The 18,931-nt window shown below is 49.1% G+C and overlaps 10 protein-coding genes across 10 annotated transcripts; 4 read left to right on the forward strand and 6 right to left on the reverse strand.

Moving 5' to 3' along the window:
• Window positions 1–306: 306 nt before the first annotated feature.
• On the forward strand, window positions 307–879 carry N7519_010444 (cupin domain-containing protein; the record flags this gene model as incomplete). Its single annotated transcript, XM_057297217.1, has 1 exon — window positions 307–879. The coding sequence occupies one exon, from the start codon at window positions 307–309 to the stop codon at window positions 877–879; it is 573 nt and encodes a 190-aa protein (XP_057145099.1).
• Window positions 880–942: 63 nt separating this feature from the next.
• Window positions 943–2,110, reverse strand: N7519_010445 (zinc-dependent alcohol dehydrogenase family protein; the record flags this gene model as incomplete). Its single annotated transcript, XM_057297218.1, has 3 exons — window positions 943–1,412; window positions 1,469–1,915; window positions 1,972–2,110. 3 exons carry the CDS (start codon window positions 2,108–2,110, stop codon window positions 943–945), a joined length of 1,056 nt encoding a protein of 351 aa, XP_057145100.1.
• A 417-nt stretch (window positions 2,111–2,527) lies between these two features.
• On the reverse strand, window positions 2,528–3,466 carry N7519_010446 (Aminoglycoside phosphotransferase; the record flags this gene model as incomplete). The annotated part of the gene is made up of 2 exons (XM_057297219.1): window positions 2,528–3,373; window positions 3,437–3,466. 2 exons carry the CDS (start codon window positions 3,464–3,466, stop codon window positions 2,528–2,530), a joined length of 876 nt encoding a protein of 291 aa, XP_057145101.1.
• A 906-nt stretch (window positions 3,467–4,372) lies between these two features.
• Window positions 4,373–4,853, forward strand: N7519_010447 (uncharacterized protein; the record flags this gene model as incomplete). Its single annotated transcript, XM_057297220.1, has 2 exons — window positions 4,373–4,443; window positions 4,517–4,853. 2 exons carry the CDS (start codon window positions 4,373–4,375, stop codon window positions 4,851–4,853), a joined length of 408 nt encoding a protein of 135 aa, XP_057145102.1.
• Window positions 4,854–5,924: 1,071 nt separating this feature from the next.
• N7519_010448 (glycerophosphodiester phosphodiesterase) lies at window positions 5,925–7,105 on the forward strand (the record flags this gene model as incomplete). The annotated part of the gene is made up of 4 exons (XM_057297221.1): window positions 5,925–5,976; window positions 6,027–6,214; window positions 6,262–6,441; window positions 6,512–7,105. The coding sequence occupies 4 exons, from the start codon at window positions 5,925–5,927 to the stop codon at window positions 7,103–7,105; spliced, it is 1,014 nt and encodes a 337-aa protein (XP_057145103.1).
• Window positions 7,106–7,590: 485 nt separating this feature from the next.
• On the reverse strand, window positions 7,591–9,782 carry N7519_010449 (LIM domain-containing protein; the record flags this gene model as incomplete). Its single annotated transcript, XM_057297222.1, has 4 exons — window positions 7,591–9,452; window positions 9,512–9,561; window positions 9,585–9,627; window positions 9,674–9,782. The coding sequence occupies 4 exons, from the start codon at window positions 9,780–9,782 to the stop codon at window positions 7,591–7,593; spliced, it is 2,064 nt and encodes a 687-aa protein (XP_057145104.1).
• A 1,113-nt stretch (window positions 9,783–10,895) lies between these two features.
• On the reverse strand, window positions 10,896–13,860 carry N7519_010450 (Zn(II)2Cys6 transcription factor domain-containing protein; the record flags this gene model as incomplete). The annotated part of the gene is made up of 9 exons (XM_057297223.1): window positions 10,896–11,026; window positions 11,093–11,192; window positions 11,252–11,886; window positions 11,942–12,203; window positions 12,265–12,584; window positions 12,649–12,801; window positions 12,853–12,881; window positions 12,939–13,015; window positions 13,810–13,860. The coding sequence occupies 9 exons, from the start codon at window positions 13,858–13,860 to the stop codon at window positions 10,896–10,898; spliced, it is 1,758 nt and encodes a 585-aa protein (XP_057145105.1).
• On the forward strand, window positions 13,721–15,200 carry N7519_010451 (uncharacterized protein; the record flags this gene model as incomplete). Its single annotated transcript, XM_057297224.1, has 2 exons — window positions 13,721–14,492; window positions 14,548–15,200. 2 exons carry the CDS (start codon window positions 13,721–13,723, stop codon window positions 15,198–15,200), a joined length of 1,425 nt encoding a protein of 474 aa, XP_057145106.1.
• Window positions 15,201–16,060: 860 nt separating this feature from the next.
• Window positions 16,061–16,297, reverse strand: N7519_010452 (uncharacterized protein; the record flags this gene model as incomplete). The annotated part of the gene is made up of 1 exon (XM_057297225.1): window positions 16,061–16,297. The coding sequence occupies one exon, from the start codon at window positions 16,295–16,297 to the stop codon at window positions 16,061–16,063; it is 237 nt and encodes a 78-aa protein (XP_057145107.1).
• A 1,033-nt stretch (window positions 16,298–17,330) lies between these two features.
• Window positions 17,331–18,108, reverse strand: N7519_010453 (zinc finger MYND domain-containing protein; the record flags this gene model as incomplete). The annotated part of the gene is made up of 2 exons (XM_057297226.1): window positions 17,331–17,888; window positions 18,106–18,108. The coding sequence occupies 2 exons, from the start codon at window positions 18,106–18,108 to the stop codon at window positions 17,331–17,333; spliced, it is 561 nt and encodes a 186-aa protein (XP_057145108.1).
• Window positions 18,109–18,931: the final 823 nt, after the last annotated feature.

Here is an 18,931-nt window from a genome sequence, read left to right on the forward strand (position 1 = left end):
TGTGACTGATCTCACAGTAATGAGCCATTCGGCCCACAGTTCTCGCCCAAAGTGGCAATCGAATTGGCAATCTTTCAATCGGATCTGACGTGGTAGTCGTTTCCGAACCCACCCACATCGAACAAGAAATACAAGCAAGTCATTGGGATCTCATTCAGCTCACCGATGCCCAAGCTGACCCGCACCTGCCCCGCATCACGTGAGTGGAAAGTATATAAAACCATCCGAGGGCTCACGTCGTACTCGGAATATTTATCTGATTTCAACAGCTTCGCACCCCCAATTCCACTTTACACGATATAAACAATGGCTTCCAATACCAGCCAGCTATCGCCCTTGCCGGCCGTCACACGGCATATCACAGGCCACAATGAGAACGGGAAAGCAGTGATCCATTCCTCTACACCGGCTGAATGGCAATCACTTGGAGAAAGCCAGATGGCATTCAACGTTGTTTACACGAACCAATTCGCTCCAGATCTCAACAATGACGCGGACATCAAGGCCCACGAGACCTTGACACAATCGGACAAGCTGGGTCTCGTTAACCCGGGTGGAACGGTGTGTCGCATTGTGGACTTCGCCCCCAACAACCCTGCTGTGGTTCACCGGACGCAGAGTCTAGACTACGGCGTGGTGCTCGAAGGGCAGGTTGAAATGATCTTGGAAGACAGCGAGCCAGTCATCATGAACAGAGGGGATGTTGCGGTACAGCGGGCTACGATGCATGGGTGGCGCAACACCAGCGAGACAGAATGGGCCCGTATACTGTTCGTGCTGCAGGATTGCAAGAAATTGACGGTTGCTGGGAAGGAAATGAAAGAAGACCTGGGAATTGCGGCTGGAGTACTTAAGCCGAGTGGCAATAGTCAGGAGTAATTTTCTCGGTTTCTCTGGGATAATTTGACAATGAGATTTAATGATATTCAGAGCTCCAGCGCTCTATTGAATCTTGATTACTACCTTGCCAAAGTGGCTGCCGCTTTCCAGGAACCTGAATGCTTCCTTGGACTCGGCAAATGAAAAGACCCGGTTAACTACCGGATGAATCTGGTTTGTCTCGTAGAACCGGATCATCTCTTCAAACCGATCCTTTGGACCGTTGATGATTCCTCTGAGTGTCACCGTCCGACGGAGAGCCAGCAGGTTGACATTCAGGCGGTCTTCATCGGCATCTATCTTGCCTGAGACATACCCAATGCAGTTGATCAACCCTCCGAAAGCGATGCAATCAAAACTCTTCCGCAAGGTTTTAGCACCGCCAACTTCCAAGACGATATCAGCACCGTGGTTCTCAGTAATCTTCATCACTTCGGCTTCCCAATCAGGGTTGGTGCGGTAGTTGATAGTAAAATCAGCACCTAGCTCCTTAGCCTGGTCCAATTTGGCATCGGACGAGGAGGTGATAATAACTGTTTGCATGGTTAGCGTTTGCGTCCTATGAACAGTAATAAACCCCACTGCCCACCTTTGGCGCCAGCGGCCTTTGCAATCTGCAGTCCGGCGATAGCCACACCACCAGTTCCCTGGAGCAAGATGTATTCGTCCTTCCCGCCGTTCTGCCCCATCGGCCGCATGCCATTGATAGACATCCACGCCGTGACTGAAGCGATGGGAAGCGTAGCCGCCTCCTCATCTGACATGAAGCTAGGCGCTTTCACCAGGCCGTGATCAGGGAACACGCGGTGGGTTGCAAGGACACCATCCTGCGGCAGCCCCAGGCTTCTGCCAAGCTCCTTCTCGGTCACCTGGCCGGTTTGATGATCGGGCAGGAAAGTTGAGAGCACCCGGTCGCCGACTGTCCACTTGGTCACGCCAGATCCAACCTGCGTCACCACTCCGCACATGTCCGAGCATGGCACGATGGTGGCATCCTGTTCGGCGGATTTGTGATGTTTATACTCGCCATTGGTCACTTTAAAGTCTCGGTCAGCATGGATCCTGCAGGTCTGTTCTTGGCGGGCGACTTACCTTCCACGTCGCGGTAGTTTAGAGACACAGCACGGATCTCTACCAATACTTCGCTCGGCCCGGGTGCAGGTATTGGAGCTTCGGTCTGGCTAAGACTGTCAATGCCCTTCAAGGGCGTGATCCATTGTTGAACGGCCATTTTTCACCACTCTGAACAAAGTATTCAATTGGGGTACGGCAACAAGTCAAGGATTGAAGCTGGTTATAAATCACGTCGGAGAAATTTGGAGAACTCCCCACCTGAGCCCGCATCCATCTTGGAGGTGCTGAGTAATCGAGGTGTTCTGCCCAGGCATGGATACGTCACTACCTAGGTATCCTTTTCATAAGAAATTCCTCGGGAAGGAGACTCGGTAGGTATTCTTTTTTTTAATTGCCCCCTAAGAGCTAGTCGGCTCACCAGACTAGATATAAACAGTCCAGAATTAGCACATTACGCAAATTTTCGAAAACAAGGAGATCTGTCAGACGGGGTTCAAGAAATACGTGGAAGTGATTCATGACCTCTCAATCCAATCAACCCATTGCGCAGTGGTCAGAGCATACATAATCCGTCTCAATTGCTTCGCCACTTTTTCATGCTGGGGATCATCTCAAGTAGCATATCAGTGAACTCTGGCGCAGAGGATCTCCGTGAATGAAGTGCCGCAAACTCGAATCCTTCTGGATATATCCCAGAGTCTGCCCAGTCGATCAGCCAAACTTTGCCATCAGGACCCAGGATTAAGTTCCGGGGCGCAATATCGAGGTGTGTGAGAACCAGCCTGTCGAAATGAAATAGGGGAGCATCCTTTGGTGCCTGCTTAAAGTGTTGAGTGATCTCAAGTCGACGGTTGAACCACGCCTCTAATTGCTCTGTCGAGCCAAATGGGCCGGCTCCCCTGTCGGGAAACCAGTAACCACGGGCCACGCACTTTTTGCAATCCACAGGGCCAGGCTGCTGGGCCTGCTCCTGGGATAGTGGAATAGAGTGTAGAGTGTTGATCATCGAAGCAACCTGGGAGACGACATCCGCGCGTTCTGTCGGACTCAGCTCATCCCAGCATTCCTCGACTGTTCTGCCTTTGATGAAATCCATGACCATAAGGCATCTGCACCCGAAAAAGACGCCTTCCGTTTCGATGTTAAGAACTCGATGAACCTTGGGCACTGGGGTTGATTGTAATTCGTTTTCCTCTCCCGCCCTAGCAATAAGGTCAAGGATGCTAGCTTCGCAAGGCCGTGCATTGACCCCGCCTTTAAGAATCAATTTCTGTGACAGGCGCACAATACGCGTTCCTTGGTAGGAATGGAGAATTGGCGCGGTGCTGAAGAGTTCGGTCAGGGTCTCATCTGAAACCTTGAAAATGTCATGTCCGCCGAGAGGGTAGTTCTCAGGCTCTACGCCTTTTCCACTCGCAGACTAAGAGAGGGTACGTTTCGTTAGCTGGATCGCTGTAGGTTAGTAGAAGATAGAAGTTCTCACCTCACGTCTGTTAGGGTCTGGGAAGTCCATTTCATGAAGGGGTGCGAACACTAGAACTGAGCCAAATGCTTTCTCCGGTGATATTAAAAGCCCCGGGTTATTGTTTCCCCTCTGAGTGCCCAGTTGGGCAGGTGGGTGCGCCTAGTAATGCACGAATCTACCTGCCTAGGCAGGACGTCTTCGCAGGCTTCCCTTGCGGAAGATTCCGTAGTGCCGCAGACTCCAATTGAAACGAGTCGCCTATCCTGAATTTTGATAAGATCTACAGTGTAAATGAGATCATGAAAGGCTGTACAATGTGTAATGTATGTATGTGACAGTTGTGTAGAGAACTGTGGAAATGGAAGGAAGTGTAGCTATCTACATATAGGGGAATATCATGCGACACAGAGAGAATTCAACAAGTTTCGTAAATGAGTGGGCAAATAGGTGATAGAGAGAGAAAGGAGGCGCCCACTGATTAGGGGCACTGAGCAGTTGCAGGTGTATCATCATTGTTGAGATCTCCTGTAGTCACCTGACCGTCCCTTTATTAGAACACTCTTAGAGTCTTACTTCCTTTTCTCCTCTACATAGTTTTCACACTGTCCGCGATACAACATATTGTGTATCTTCATGATCTCATCTACCCTGTAGATTCTAACAATCATCAGCATCAACATAGTATGTACTGGTGGATATATAATTTAACTGTTCACCAGCACTGCTCACAAAGACCAACTTCTTTATTCTCTTCAAGCTCGTTAACTATCTACGACCCAACTCAGTCTTAGTAGGAAACATCCTTGCCCTCACTCCATCTTATAGTGTGAGGATATTCCTATTCCGATCAAGCTGATCAGGAGTGTTGAAGCAGACCTATCCATCTTTAAAATGAACTTCCAGCAACCCCCTTTTCAGTCCTTAGAGTTTATCCCGAAGGGTGAAAAGGGAAAAATGATGAACCTCGATGTATTGTGTGTCTATGCAGTTGCGCATAGCAAACTCGACCAAGGAGGCAATCACTGGTGTTTCTACCTGGATGTTGACGATAGCCACTCGGTGTGTATTGATATGACACCGTCCCTATACTGTTCCCAGCGTCACCATTCCCGGTGGCTCAAAAGGTATTATGCTTATGAGCCTGCTGCCATACACCTACTTGCCATCATCGGAGAAAGCTGTGCGACTCGACGTTCCGGCCGGTATCAAAGTGCACAATTTTGTCAACCTGCTCGTGCAGCGAAAGCGCCACCAGTATGAGTTCAACAAAGACGGCCAGGGCTGCAGGTATTGGACAGACGATCAACTTACCCTCTTTCAGACATCGGGTCTTGTTGTGAATCCATATCAGGTCACAGAGGCCAGAAATGCCATTCTCACGCAATATCCCGATCAAGTTCGATATCCTCTTGTGGTCGGCAGCTACTATCCATGACTTTCTATTGTCCTAGCAAGCTACTTGGACTCGTGGTTCTATTGAAACTGTATGTGCTGCTGGACTGATCTTTTGATGTTGATATTGTTGATATTGACTTATATTACAATTTCAGGGCTGTCTTGTCTCTTAATTTGCTCTCTCTTTGCTCTGTTGTCATACGTGTTCTGTTAAAGGGCGTAATATGTAAAATAGTCGATGCAGATTCACCCTTTCAAGAGCCAAGTTTCTGACTATGTTAGAATATTACTTGTGTCTAGCTACGTATTGTATTCTTTGGATCAATGTGGGATAAGGCGAACCGATGGATATTTTTGTTTGACTTTCTAAGGCGATGATTATAGGTCAAACACCCTACCTATGTAGGTAGCAAGGCCGAGTACCTAGGCACCTACACATGTAGATAGTCTAGCAAGATAGCTAACGCAGCCCTGCCTCAGTGAGGGCCAGTTTGCGATACCGAAAGTGTCGCGGGAATACAGAAAGTACTTACCAAGTCCTCGACAGGCTTGCACCTTTTGTAACAAGCGAACTAAAAGATTCCGACTAGCTCCTCCAATCCAGGACATTCCATCTAATACGCGAGATCACGCTTGTTTCACGGTAAGGCACTATACCTCACCGGACACAATCCCCATCACTCTCGCTAGCGGGCCCTACGATGTCTCCATTCGCTAGATAACTGCATGATCATATGAGGTTTGCACAGTCGCGTCAAACATTGGCCTCATAACGTAGAATCAACCAAAGCTAGGTGCGAGTGATATTTTGCGATTACCAACGCGCGCCGGTGTTTAGTTTGCTGCACCTCCGCAGTGGTCGAGCAGTCTTCTCTTCAAATCTCCAAGACTGCTTTTTGTCTGGCAGTGGATGACCTTATGAACACCTCTAAGTGCTGATCCGACCATATTCCGTCTTCTCCGCATGACAGAAGTGCAAATCCGGCGAGCGAATATATGATGCACACTAGACCGTGCAGTGGGGCTTATCTCCGCCAAACTCCGACGTCCTTGCTCGACAACCCCATCTCCCTTCTTCTTTTCTTCTTCAACTCTCACAACTTCTTTCAAAATGGGCGACGCGTCACCTCCAGCTCCAGGAGATCATACGCATCAAATACCAGGTGCGTAACTCTCCATATTCGCGTTGTCAAGTTAACTCATTCCCCGCAAGCTCATTTCCACCGCTCACCGGTTACCCACGCCTCCCCGCGTTTACCCCATGCCATCGCCCATCGAGGGTTCAAAGGCCAGTATCCCGAGAACACTATACTCTCAATCGATGGCGCAATCCGGGCAGGGGCTCACGCCCTCGAGCTCGACCTTCATATCTCCCGCGATGGGATCGTGGTGTTATCACACGTAGGTGCACACACTCCACGATCTAGGACCACGCTCATCGATCCAAGGACCCAACCCTCATGCGCTGTTTCGGCATCAACAAGAAGGTCAGCGACTGCGACTGGGAGTATTTAAAAACTCTACGAACTCTACAAGCTCCCCATGAGCCCATGCCCCGGTTGATCGATGTGTTGGAATACCTAAGCCAACCAGGTCGGGAGAATTTCTGGATCTTGCTAGACATAAAGGTAGCGAAGCGATTCTCCCCAACCTGCACATTGTCTCTCTCAGAAGATTAACATCTCACCCACTCCCCAGCTCACCAATGAACCCTTCGCTATAATGGAACTGGTCGCCAAAACGATCGAATCAGTCCCTCTACCAGCGAACGGACCCGACTGGCACCGACGAATCATTCTCGGCTGCTGGTCTGCACGATACCTACCCGCGCGAGCGAAATACCTGCCGCGGTATGCAGTAACACTAATCTGTGTCGACTTGAGCTATGCGCGTCAATTCCTCCAAGTACCCCTTATATCCTTCAACATCAACCAGAAGGTCTTGATGGGCCCGCTGGGACGAGGATTCCTGGACGAGGCGCGCCTAGCCCGCCGCCAAGTCTATTGTTGGACGGTGAATGCACCGAATCTAATGCGTTGGTGTATCCGACACGACATCGACGGTGTGATCTCCGACGAGCCCGGACGATTCCGACAGGTCTGTCAAGGGTGGGAGAAGGAACGTTCGGGTGTATTGGGTATCCCGAATCTCAATTTAGATCGGCTCACTTTGAGACAACGTATCGAGATCATCGCTGCGACGCTCTATGTCATTTGCTTTGGCTGGATCTTGAAGCGGATGTACCTTACTCCGGTTGCTCAACTGGAGTTTGAGGATCACAAGTCGAAATAGTTGCATAGCATCTTGCTGAGGGTGCGATGGCATATTAATGGTTAATGATAGATATAATGAGACACGATTTCGGGTTATTGAAACTTGGGAAAGACATTATATCCATTAAACTTGCAAAACCTGTATAAGAAACAATACGCTAACCAAACACCAAGCCGATAAAGAGTACATTATAAGCATTTCGGCGTCAAAAAATCAACAAAATACACCCCGGATGATGGCCCAATAATCACAAAACCTGCCAATGGGGCGTTTTCAATGGATACAGATGAAGATGGCCCGATGCGAGGAGAAAAAAAGACGATCAACGCCATTGCCAGTGCCAGCCAAGCCAAGTAGGTGAGTAGCACAGAGGGTATATCGCAATATATAAAGGAACGAAGAAGGTAGGGAATGAAATCCACGGTAGAGATGCGGAGAAGAGGAATGTGCAACTCAGCAGTTTCCAAGGCTCGCATGGAAGAAGAATGAGAAAGATGATTTACTCAAATCATCATAAGCCTAGTTGTCCGTCGTTTGGGGAACCGTCCTCCACCGCCAGGAGGGAATCGAGCACCGGGGTGGAGTCCAGGCCCTGGTCCAGGTCCAGGTCCAGGTCCAGGTCTTCCGCCAGGGGGAGGGTACGAGCCCGGTGGGAAGTGGCCAGACTGGGCCAAGGGAGACGAGGGCAGAGTTGGCCGGCGACGACCAGAAGGACCAGGAGGTGGTGGGTGGTATGCAGCAGCGGCTCGGCGAGCATCTCTTTCACAGAAGACTTCGCCATTCCACTCGAAGTAGTCGCCCTTCAGAAGAACGTGACATGTACGACACTGCAAACATTGGGTGTGGAATCGACGACGATCTGAGCGCCCAGGGTTCCGCTCGACGGTCTCCAAGTAGTGGCCCTCGATTCCGGTGTGACAGCCGGCGCAAAGGGACCCGTTGCGCTCGTGGTAGTGTTGTGCGCAGAAGGGTCTGTTGTTGAGGACGTAGAAATCGACTGTTTGGAAGGGAGAGTGGCACTCAAAGCAAACGAAACAGCCACGGTGGTATCGACCTGTGAGACGGCCGTCCGAGGATGATATCGATTTCCCTGTAATTGTCTCGTTGCAACCTTTGCACTTCCCCTTCGAGCGTGTCGCGGACCGGGTTGGTGTTGCTGGTGTTTGTGGTTGTGGTATGGGGGCTGTAAATGATCGTTGTGGGGGGGGCTTTCGGGGGATAGACTGTTTTGGTTGTTGTGTGGTCGGAGTCGGGGGTACTTCTTTCTTCTCTGAAATCAATGACACACCACCTTGGTTGATTGAAGGGTCAGTAGGTGAATCCGGGCTGAAGAAAGCAGCCGGGATAGGAGGGACATCTTCCATGGTGCTCCGCATACGGCCGGGTACTTCTACAATCGTCTGTCGAGTCCGCGCGGGCAGTTCTTCAACCAAGGGTCCTAGGTTGAGCGGATCGGTGGGTTTGTGCTGGTTCAGGCTGACATCGGAAGGAAGACTGGACATGGAACTACCACTGCGTGCATCGGAAGGCGATGAATCAGAGCCAGAGGTTTCAGAGTGATTCATTTGGTCCTCCAGACCGAGAGCCCGGGCGAAGCTAGTGACGGAGAATGCACTTGTCGTACTTGCGTTGGAGCTTTTCCTCGGCGCATCGCTACCTGGCTCCGTTGCTGCTGTTGCAGGGTGAAGGTGGGTTTGTGCAGAATTGAAAGCGGTATATTCAGGATGATCCTGGAACTGGGTCGAAGGGGGTTCCTCCGGCAGATCTTGTAGTCCAGTGGTTTGATTTTGGCCTTTGGGAATACCAAAGTCGAATCCGCTGGCTTCCTCCTTGCTAATCCGGGATGAAACCACCGAGACGTTGGAATCACGGGGGAAAGAAGTATTGTTGGGAGTGCGGAGAGGTGCCAGTGGCACCGGTGGTGTGTCGTCCATAAATGACCGGAAACCACGCGAGAGGCTGTTGGTTGATGACCTCGTTGTGGAATCGCCGTAGCGACTGCTGGCGAAAGACGACCGGTAGCTGCTGTTGCTCACTGCCGACTCCCCCCTGTGATGATTCGTATCTGGGGACTTAGGTGGCAGTGGACTAGGTGGAAGGCGTACATTCTCTGGGGTCGGACTCAGCGCTTGTCCCGGCGGGATTGGTGGTAGTGCTTTAAGCGCAGTCCGATCCATCATTGGACTTGGTGTCCTCACTTCAGTCGGTGACCGGTTTCCAGGCATGGGGAATGAGAAGACCGAATCATCATTCAGACTGTGCTGAGACGGGCGCACCATGGACGGAGGTGCTGGACTGACCGGGAGAGGTGATAGATGGACACTGTTAGCTGGTGTCGGCATATTTGGCTGCAAAAATGCTCGATCTATATGTCGGGTTAGTCGCGGATCCCTTGCACTCCCCCACATGGCAATTGAGACATACTTGCAGCGGAGGGGTCTATGGCCGGGGAGGGCCCCGGCCAACCTTCGTCTCTATGAATCGATCGGAATCGAACCCTGCCGATGGAGGCGGTGATGGAATTGTTGTAGGTGCGACTGCTATAAAGTCAGCACGTTAACTGGGTGTTGAATATTCAGAGCCTACCAAAATCATTTCGAATGCAAGTATGATCCCCCATCGAGGAGATCTCGACGTTGTGCCCACAATTAGAGCATTTTATGGTGGGCAACATGCCCATGTTCATTGAAGCCATCAAGGATGAACATCGAATTCAGTCATATCCCCTCGAGATATGGGGAAGACTATTCTAGAGTCTCTGTTGTAAAGAGAAGTTGAGGAGAATTAGCGATTGTACTGGCTTGTGAGTGGAAAACCACGCTAGTGTGATTTAGCGTCTCCAGTGTGGAAAGGGGGTGCGTAACTGTGTTCAGGGGTTACCTACGGTTATTATATTATATTAAATTAAATTCTATTATTTAGTATTATATCATGATATCATGATATTATTCTATTATTCTATTATTAGGTTCTAACGGAGTACGTAGATAGATAGTTCTCTAGTTCTCTATATTCTCTATATTACTACGTAGATATGTCCACTTCATTCTCCCCTGACCCAAACAGCGGAGCTCCATGGAAAAAGATACCTCAACTTGCAATGCCACTGGTCCGTGATGTCGGACCCTCCACTAGCACCAATCACATTGATGTTTGAGGCTTGCAATCTTTCGATCAGTGGGGATCATCGTGGAACCCTTGGAACCCTTGAAAGGGTACAGAGTACCTGTCTGAATTTTGAATAGATTCTGACATGTACTCTGCAAAAACAGACTTTCCCCCTAGAAGACCCTCTGGAATCATGTGGCGACAGTCCCAAATGTTGCGATATTCTTAGAACACGGCAAAAAAAAACAAACAACTTTGTGGTTTCGCCCGTGCTGGCGATCCGCGGGGCCATGTTTTCCCTCCGTGTCCACTCCTATTACTGGTCACTGCTCTCCACTTGGATCATGCATTACCCTGGCACTTGGCCCAAAGCAGAAGTACACATGTACTCTGTCCCGAGGACAAAGTATATTGTAGGTACTCCGTACGCTGCTACCGTTTAGGTAGTTGCAGGATTTATCGTGCCAAGCCCGGGTATTTTTGATCTTCTGAAAGCTCGCATAACGCGTGTGACGACCGGGTGAGAATCAGACCAGATGCTACCCCGTATGGGGCTTCTGATTGCGAGCGGGAGAGGGACGATCACCTGTCGCGCTGGTGCCTCAAGCTCAGACACGGGTTAGGGGAGATGTGAGACTGTCTCTCGTCCTCTTTCTCGCTCTCTCTTCCTGCTCTCCTACTCCGTACTGTAGTACCAATGTCAACGCATGCCCCACCTCTCCCGAAGCTGTCGCTGGAGCGCATGGGTTGGCCAGCCATGAAGTGCATCAGTTTGAATGAGAACTTGGATCAAATGGTCCTGTTCATGTGGGTCTGTGAAGCGATCGCCCCCTGTGATCCTGGTCAGCCTCATTTATACTCACTTGAAAATATTGAACAGTGATTTCCGCTGCTTACAGAGATGGATGGCCATGCACCCAACAACCATGGCTGGGGGCACAGAGGCATTAGATAATGAAGCGCCACATACTTTCCAAATCCCCCTGCGGATATGATCCTGAATCACGTGTCAGTCTCTGCTAGAATACGTAATGTAGATTGGAATCAGACACGTACATCAGCCTCCTGGATCAGACGCGTGCGCAGAGGTCCAACCGTAGCAGAGTCGGATCGTGCACAGAAAGCAAGATCTGGGCAAGATCGATATATTGATTGCCAATTGCTATAACCCCAAGCGATTAGCCGCAGTTCATATCCTAAATAACTTCCAGGAAACACCACTTCCTGGAATGTCGCCCGATACGTACCATGCCATGGACATCCGTAGCGAATGTCAGGGAATTTGGTTCCCACCTCCACATCTTCGCCCACAAAATAAGGGTCGAAAGAGTCCGGCCGAGTCTCACTCCATTGCTGATTATGTGCCTTAAGATCTGCATAGACAGCCGCCGAGCGAGGTCCCTCCCCGAAACAGAACACCAAAACGTGGGCACAATGAGTGATTGCTTGATTCGCCCATGCGCAATCACCTGCATCAGGGCCCAGCGAGTTAAGGTGGGAATCCAAGTCCAAGGACCTCAGCTCAATGTCTGGCGCTTGATGGAGGCTAAGGGCATTGTAAATCTCCTGGCGTAGGCCACTCCAGTAGACAGCCTGCCGTAGACTTGGGGTTGTGGTCATCATTGAGGGAGACCGTATGAAAGCCTTTGTCCCGAAGGAGTGGCCTCGAATATCGGACCCAGCGAGTGGGACTACGATCTTGGTCAGAGCATTCTTGACACACCAGGGGACCGATCGATTACTCACCATCGAACTCTTCCAGCAAGCGTAGAATGACGGTAGCAGACAGCAAGTCATCGTCCATCGTAACACCGTGGTCATTGAGCGCGGGGATCAACTTCGCCAGACATGCTTGGTAATAATGGTCCGATACAAAAGGGTCAAACCCTGTTGTGCGATTCAAATGACGAGCTGACATGGCCAATATTGCATTGAATAATGTCTCACAGCGGCGTGCTCGGTATGGGATATGGATGGCAAAATGTTGCTGGTGATCCGTGCAATCAAACTTGGTATATACAGTCAGACTACGGCTCATCATTTAGAAAAAAGAAAGTATAATCACTTACAAACGGCGCAACCTTTTCCACAAAATGTTGCAGCAAACGCGCCTCCTCGGGATCTCTCAATGGCCATGGCCGCTGGGGTAATCGTTCAGGTGTGTCCACCGAGGGTGCTAGCGAAACAGCACTACTTCCCGTATGTACTTGCTGGTTTGGGAAACCATATTGTGGCAAAGGAGGAGTATATGAGGACCCTGGAGACACCCTTTCGGGTATAGGAATGGAGTCGGCATGACTATGCAAGCTCCCGGCAGGCGACAGAACATTGGTTGGCGTCGGGGTCGGGCTACCCACTTGGCCGCTTCCGCTTTCGAGCACAAAGTCCACTATATAACGATCCGCTGTCAGACTAGATCACTAGATCTCAGGGAAACGGGTGCAGAATCCAACCTCTAGGTGGTGGCCGGAGCCAAACTTGGTTGCTAGGAAACTTAGTGCGCGTTGTCCGACCCTTTGCCTGTCGAAACTTGGTTTCCTTTTTACCACGAGTGCATTCGCGACCTGTGCGGACGCATCGGCTGCATTGTGGCAAGACTCCGTCACCTATTGACAGTCAGCGGAGAGTTGGTTCTGCGGGGCAATAGGTAGCATTACATTTATGATGAAGTACACGGCATGGATCGCTAGATATAGTCAGTCAAGTCTCAAAAGCCACTAAGATCATTTAGGTCATTGCTTACCAACATTGGGGGTTCTTCGCACCGGGCATGACGGAGATGTTGATTTTCTTCACATCCTCCGTCGGGGAAATTCCCCACTGCGGGGGATTTAATCCGGTGCCCCAATATGTGGCGATATGGTTATTAGTATTCTAAGGTTACCCTTGATATAAATTTGATTTAAGGATAATTTGTTCTAGGGAAAATGACAATAATAAAGAGAAATGTCCATCTCTCAAATGGCCTGTAGGTATGGATATATATTTTCACCGAATTATCAAATAATCCCTACGTTATAGGAGTTGGTACCTGGAATTTCATAGAAAAAGCACCGTAGGGACTTCAAAGACTATATATTATGATGTGACAATTCTATTGTCTTGTTGGGTTGTAGCAATCGAGTCCGACTGCCGAACAATAACATGGTGCACCCCTTGCAGATATCTCATTCATAGATCTTCTTTATCTGAGACTCAAAATATCTCTGCTAATGAACACCTTGCTGAAACTGTAAAACATGCATTTCTAGAGGCTGAGTGAGATCGGAATGCAAGAAAACAACAAATATGCAAGGATCGGACTCACACGACACAATTGCAGGATCTCTGATTAATTCTAAAGAGCGTACCTTGAGAATTTCCCCAGATTAACAGCTTTATTCCAAACCTTCCTTGCACACTAAATGACACGTTTTCTTGGCCTCCGAGGCAGTCGTCTCAACCATGTAGCGCTGCTTGGCGTGGTTATGCCTGCCATCATGTCATTAGGCTATAACCAAGGATTACTAGGGGGGAGTTCTAACCATGCCCTGGTTCGAGTCCCAATTTCCAGAAATTGACGTGAGCAACGCGCTGCCTTCAGAAAAACACCACGAATCGACTCTGCAAGGTACCGTGGTAGCCTTGTATGCAGCAGGTGGTTTCTTGGGCGCCATCGCCTGCATTGGGCTAGGTGATATGCTTGGACGTCGACGAACTATCATACTCGCTTCAGTGACGCAAATGATAGGGGCATTCCTCATGGCTAGTTCTTTCCCCCTTTCTCAGTTGGTGGTGTCAAGGGTTATCCTAGGTCTGGGCACTGGTGGCCAACTAGCCACTGTGCCTATCTGGCAATCGGAGATATCACCAGCTAGTAAGCGTGGTGCGCATGTTGGGACCACAGGCATCTTCGTCTCAATGGGTCTTACCCTAGCATTACTCGTCGACCTTGGGATGTCTTATGTCCCCAACAGCGCAAGCTGGCGTATTCCAGTTGGACTGCCTATCATACTTTGCATAGTTGTGATTATATTTATTTCTCATATGCCCGAGTCGCCTCGTTGGCTGGTCAAGCAGGGCCAAGTCTCTGCTGCTCGTGAGGTATTGGCAGCCCTGAGAGACACGGAAATGGACAGTGAGATGGTCCAGAAGGATATATTGGATGTGGAATCCTCGTTGGCTATTGCTGGCGGTAAAGGGTCTTTGTGCCAAATATTCCAAATGGGACATCAAAGAATCTGTCATCGCGCGTCCATTGCGACAGGAGGATTGGTGCTGTTACAATTGACTGGTGTCAACTCTATCACGTTCTACAGTACGTCCCCTAATCTTTCAATCCCATCCAATTGCCCTCGCTCATGGATCACCAGCTACGACAATTTTCCACACCCACCTGCACCTTAGCTCAACAACATCAATGATTCTGGCGGTCATCTACCAGCTCTCCGGTGTCTTTGGTGGCATTCTCTGCGTGTTCACAATAGAGGGATTCGGTCGCCGCTTTCTATTGTTGTCCAGTGCCATGGCAAACACAGTCTCCATGGCCCTCGTGGCTGCGCTTAGTTCCCAGTCGAAAAACATCATTGCCATGCACGCAGCAGTGGTCTTTATGTTCATCTTTCACTTCAGCATGGTCTTCGGTTTTGGTGGAGTGCCATTTCTCTACGCATCCGAAGTGGCACCTCTCAGTCTGCGTAGCACTATCAACGGTATCGGCTCCAGCATATATTGGGCTCTGAGTGTTCTGATCGCCGAGGTCACACCAATCGCCTTCAATGCCATTGGATGGGAATATTTTCTCATCTTTGCCTGTCTGAATTTTGCAATGATACCGGTTGTTTATCTATTTTTCCCGGAAACCGCAGGTCTCTCGTTGGAAGATATAGATGAGGTATTTATCATGTCCACGGGCTGGTCAGACCCTGTTCGTGTGGCCAAACAGGTGTCCAAGAGATTAAATGGTCGCCAACCCCAGGGAGATCGTCCTTTGGAGAATAAAGACAAAAGAGTACCGACGGTTTGAGAGTATAAATATTTGTTACTGACAATACCAACGGGGTAGGATTTGCAGGAATGTTTGGTTAACAAGAAATGACAATAGTATGCCATACAAAAGAATCAAATGTATTTTTAACGAATTAATTTTTGCGATATTTGTGCCTGAGCATGGAAGAGGTAAGCTCGTTTTACTATAACATTACTAGGTATTTACTACTCTTCATTTATATACCAATCAAGAGACTACCAAAGGATATAAGTTCATTTTTGGCAATGCTTTTGATCTCATTTATGAGGTTACATATTTATACAGGAACCATGGATGGAATAATGCCGGTAACAGCAATCTTCATTTCCTTGTAATTGAGGCTTGAATAGAGCTATGTCTGTTCTGCTGTTTTTGTCTCCAGACTGAGGATAAAAGACACAGACAGATGACACAAAGTGTACATGTTGGTTTAGAATAATTTCCAATCGCTCAAGGCCTCTTCCAGAGGCTTGCTGCCATCCCATACAGATTCAAGGTTCCTCTAATAGGGTGGCTGGCGGGGGATCAGAGACACACTCAGCTTTAACTGCTCTACACCACGGCTTGCCATAGTCTCAGCATCCTCCAGCTTTCCGTCGTCGGCGGCTTCTGCTGCCCCTCTTAGACACTAGTGTGCAGTATTAGCAGCGGCAAGGGCATCCGAGTGATGTCCCGTGATGGAAGTACGTAGCCAGGCTCCGCTCCTTGCGCAAGACGCAGATAAACGTAGTCACTTTTAAAGAAAAAAAAAAAACTGGTTTATGACGTCTGTCGTATTGTTGTTTCATGACCATGGCGGCGTACTTAGCGCATTCGTCAGCGTCCTGGCGAGCCGCTTGCGGGCACTTTCCCATTGCCTAATGGACACTCGTTTCTTCACGCATCCACGGGTTATCGATTTGATGACTGATGTCCAAGCGATCGAAGGCTGTTAATGTAGCCCATGACGAACCAGTCGAAGAGATACTCGACAAAAACGATGCCCACAGAGTCGAGTGCGCAAAGTGGTGCTCGATTCGGCCTCGCCGAGTGAACTCACTCTCCAGTAGGGTCTCTGGCTTGTTCACGACGATACTCTTGAATAGGCAAACCATGCGGCTGAAAAGGGAGCAGATGAAGCGGGATCTGGCTTCCTCATTGTCATGGGCATCAAGGGGACCGTACTGTGTGAAGGCATCTTCGACATCACGTACGATGTCACGAAACAAGTCGGTAGGGATCCTAGATCGGCAGACGTCTAGGGCAACATATCTCGATCTGCACGATCGGGGTCTAGCCACACGTATGGTGCAATTTGCTTGTAGGTACCGTTGGAAAAGGAGGTCTCCAATTTCTTTGTCGAGATTTGCGAGAGAGTGAATAGCGGAATATCGTAAGTTGTAGGGAGCTCACCAAGAAAGTCACTTGTCAGACGAATTTCTGACCCACCTCTCACCGGGTCCAGTACGTCTACAGAGGGACTTCGGCGTCCCCAGAGTCCAGGAAATACACTCCACTGGATCAGATTCCCTCGGGAAAGGGTTCTTCTAGATGGAAATTTGATGAGAAGGATAGAAGAATTGATGGAACAGGATGTCTTCGTTGATTCCATTAGAACTAGGAAAGTGTACCTAGGTAGGATACGTAAGGATTGGAAGGCGGCATTTTCTCTTGGTCCTTCCGCCGGAACGTATCTTAGTGGTCTTCTCCGATTGTGATTGTCTTTCCATATGTCTTTCCAGTGGTCTTTTCAGTGGTCTTTTCAGTGGTCTTTTCAGTGGTCTTTTCAGTGGTCTTTTCAGTGGTCTTTTCAGTGGTCTTTTCAGTGGTCTTTTCAGTGGTCTTTTCAGTGGTCTTTTCAGTGGTCTTTTCAGTGGTCTTTTCAGTGGTCTTTTCAGTGGTCTTTTCAGTGGTCTTTTTTAGCAGTCTCCTTAAGAAATGGGGACTCTATAGCATTGCAGATATGATTTGTTTTAATAGAAGACTGCACTATATTCCGCGAACGGAACAACATTTAAAATTCCTACTTAACGACAGAGGCATAAACAGCGCCCAACTCAGTTGAGCAACGCAAAGCCAACAAATAATACAGAAATACATGAGACAACATGAGCAGACACACTAAACCAAAGCCCATGTGTTTCGGCACTAGAAGTTGAATTGGGGAACATCTTTCAAGAAGTCCGCCGGCATCCCCAATTTCCGCGAAAGTCGCGACTGTTCTCGCTGCCGGAACACCTGCCGAGAGTTTGCAGTCTTGTAATAGTCGATGGTCTTCATTAAGTCCATTTTGGTAAAAGACTCTTCGTAATCATCGATATCTTCCGGCGACGATTTGACGACAGCTACATCACCCTTGACGGTCCGTCCCAGGCAATGACTAGCAAGCTGGTTCATGGGGAGATTCGGAGCGGAGGATTGATACATATAGTAGTACCAAGTATCGATGTCCTTTTGGGTGTAGAATTTTCTAGCCTCATCAGCTTGGGGCCAGCCAAGCCTTTCCTTGAGCTCCTTCATTTCGAGGCCCCAGTTTCCATACGACTTGAGGTGGAATGGCTCAATGTAAGCTGCATCAGATTGGCCATCAGAAGCAGGTGTAGCCCGGATCAAGAAGCAGTTGTATGGAATTGTAGGCGCACAGCGGGGCTTGTGGGCTTTGTAGTCGGCCTTCTGGCAGTCTCTGCTGCAGTACCAGGCTTTGGCCTGGGGAGGTTCACATCCTGAGCAGGCCGAAAGGCCAGGTTTGGCACAGCCTGGTGCGACGCAAGATCGAGCAGTTGAAGCCTTTCAATATTGAAACTTTGGAAAGTAATAAGGTAACCTTGGAATAGTTTACATGGGATCTAAACGTTATGGAGCTATGGCTCCCAAGGTCCTGAGCTCCGCAGATTTTAAAATGTGTTCAATGTTTACAACACACCATCGACTCAACGGTTCCTTTGGTACTCTATACTATTAAGTCAATCATATTAACAGAAAGTAATAATACATGTAAAAATGAATAAAGCAAAATCCAGATCTGCCAAACGTGCATGGGCTGACCGCCATTCTGCCCCGCGGAGTCTGCCCCTCATGATGTGCAGCACGGTCCAACAGAGGGCTCGTGGCATGATGTATAGGGCCACGGGTTACTCTATAAAACTACATGTACAATGGCAACGGCAATTGGAATACAATGCTCACTTCTCTATGAGAATTCAATCACAAAATGCAGAACCGAAATACGTCACCGAAATTCGTATCCGGAATGGAGTTTCTCGGGTCGCCAGGCACCAGGGAAACCCGTGGAAGCCGGAAGCGGAGCCCCAGACGGTAGTGGAAAAAAACTGGAGATTCAGGAATAAAATGGGCCAAGTTGCTGATCACAATGCATTACGGTAGCTACCTAGCTATATGTACCTGGAGTTAGTACAAGGGGAACAAAAAGACTGGAGTATGCTATACTCCAAATGCAGGAACGAAAAAGAGTGACTACAACATACTGCGGTATCGGCTAGACCATGGACAACCCTAGAATAGACGGTGAGATATTACAACCAATAATAAGATGAAAGCCAATTTAATAGCTCGAAGCGAAGGGGAAAAACAGAAGAAAGAAAAAAAAAAAGTCGAAAAAGGGGGAAGCCGGGGGACAAGGGACCGGTGGACCAGGCCCCCGGAGACAGGCGGAGACACATAAAGTCGCCCACCTGCCACTTCCTCCTCCTCTCTTTCCTCTTCCTCTCTTATCCTCAATCCTCAATCTT

The sequence above is a fragment of the Penicillium mononematosum genome (assembly GCF_028829835.1).
Source record: "Penicillium mononematosum strain IBT 11891 chromosome Unknown utg000005l:1.0-9366267.0:1.0-9372171.0, whole genome shotgun sequence".
NCBI classification, from domain to species: domain Eukaryota; kingdom Fungi; phylum Ascomycota; class Eurotiomycetes; order Eurotiales; family Aspergillaceae; genus Penicillium; species Penicillium mononematosum.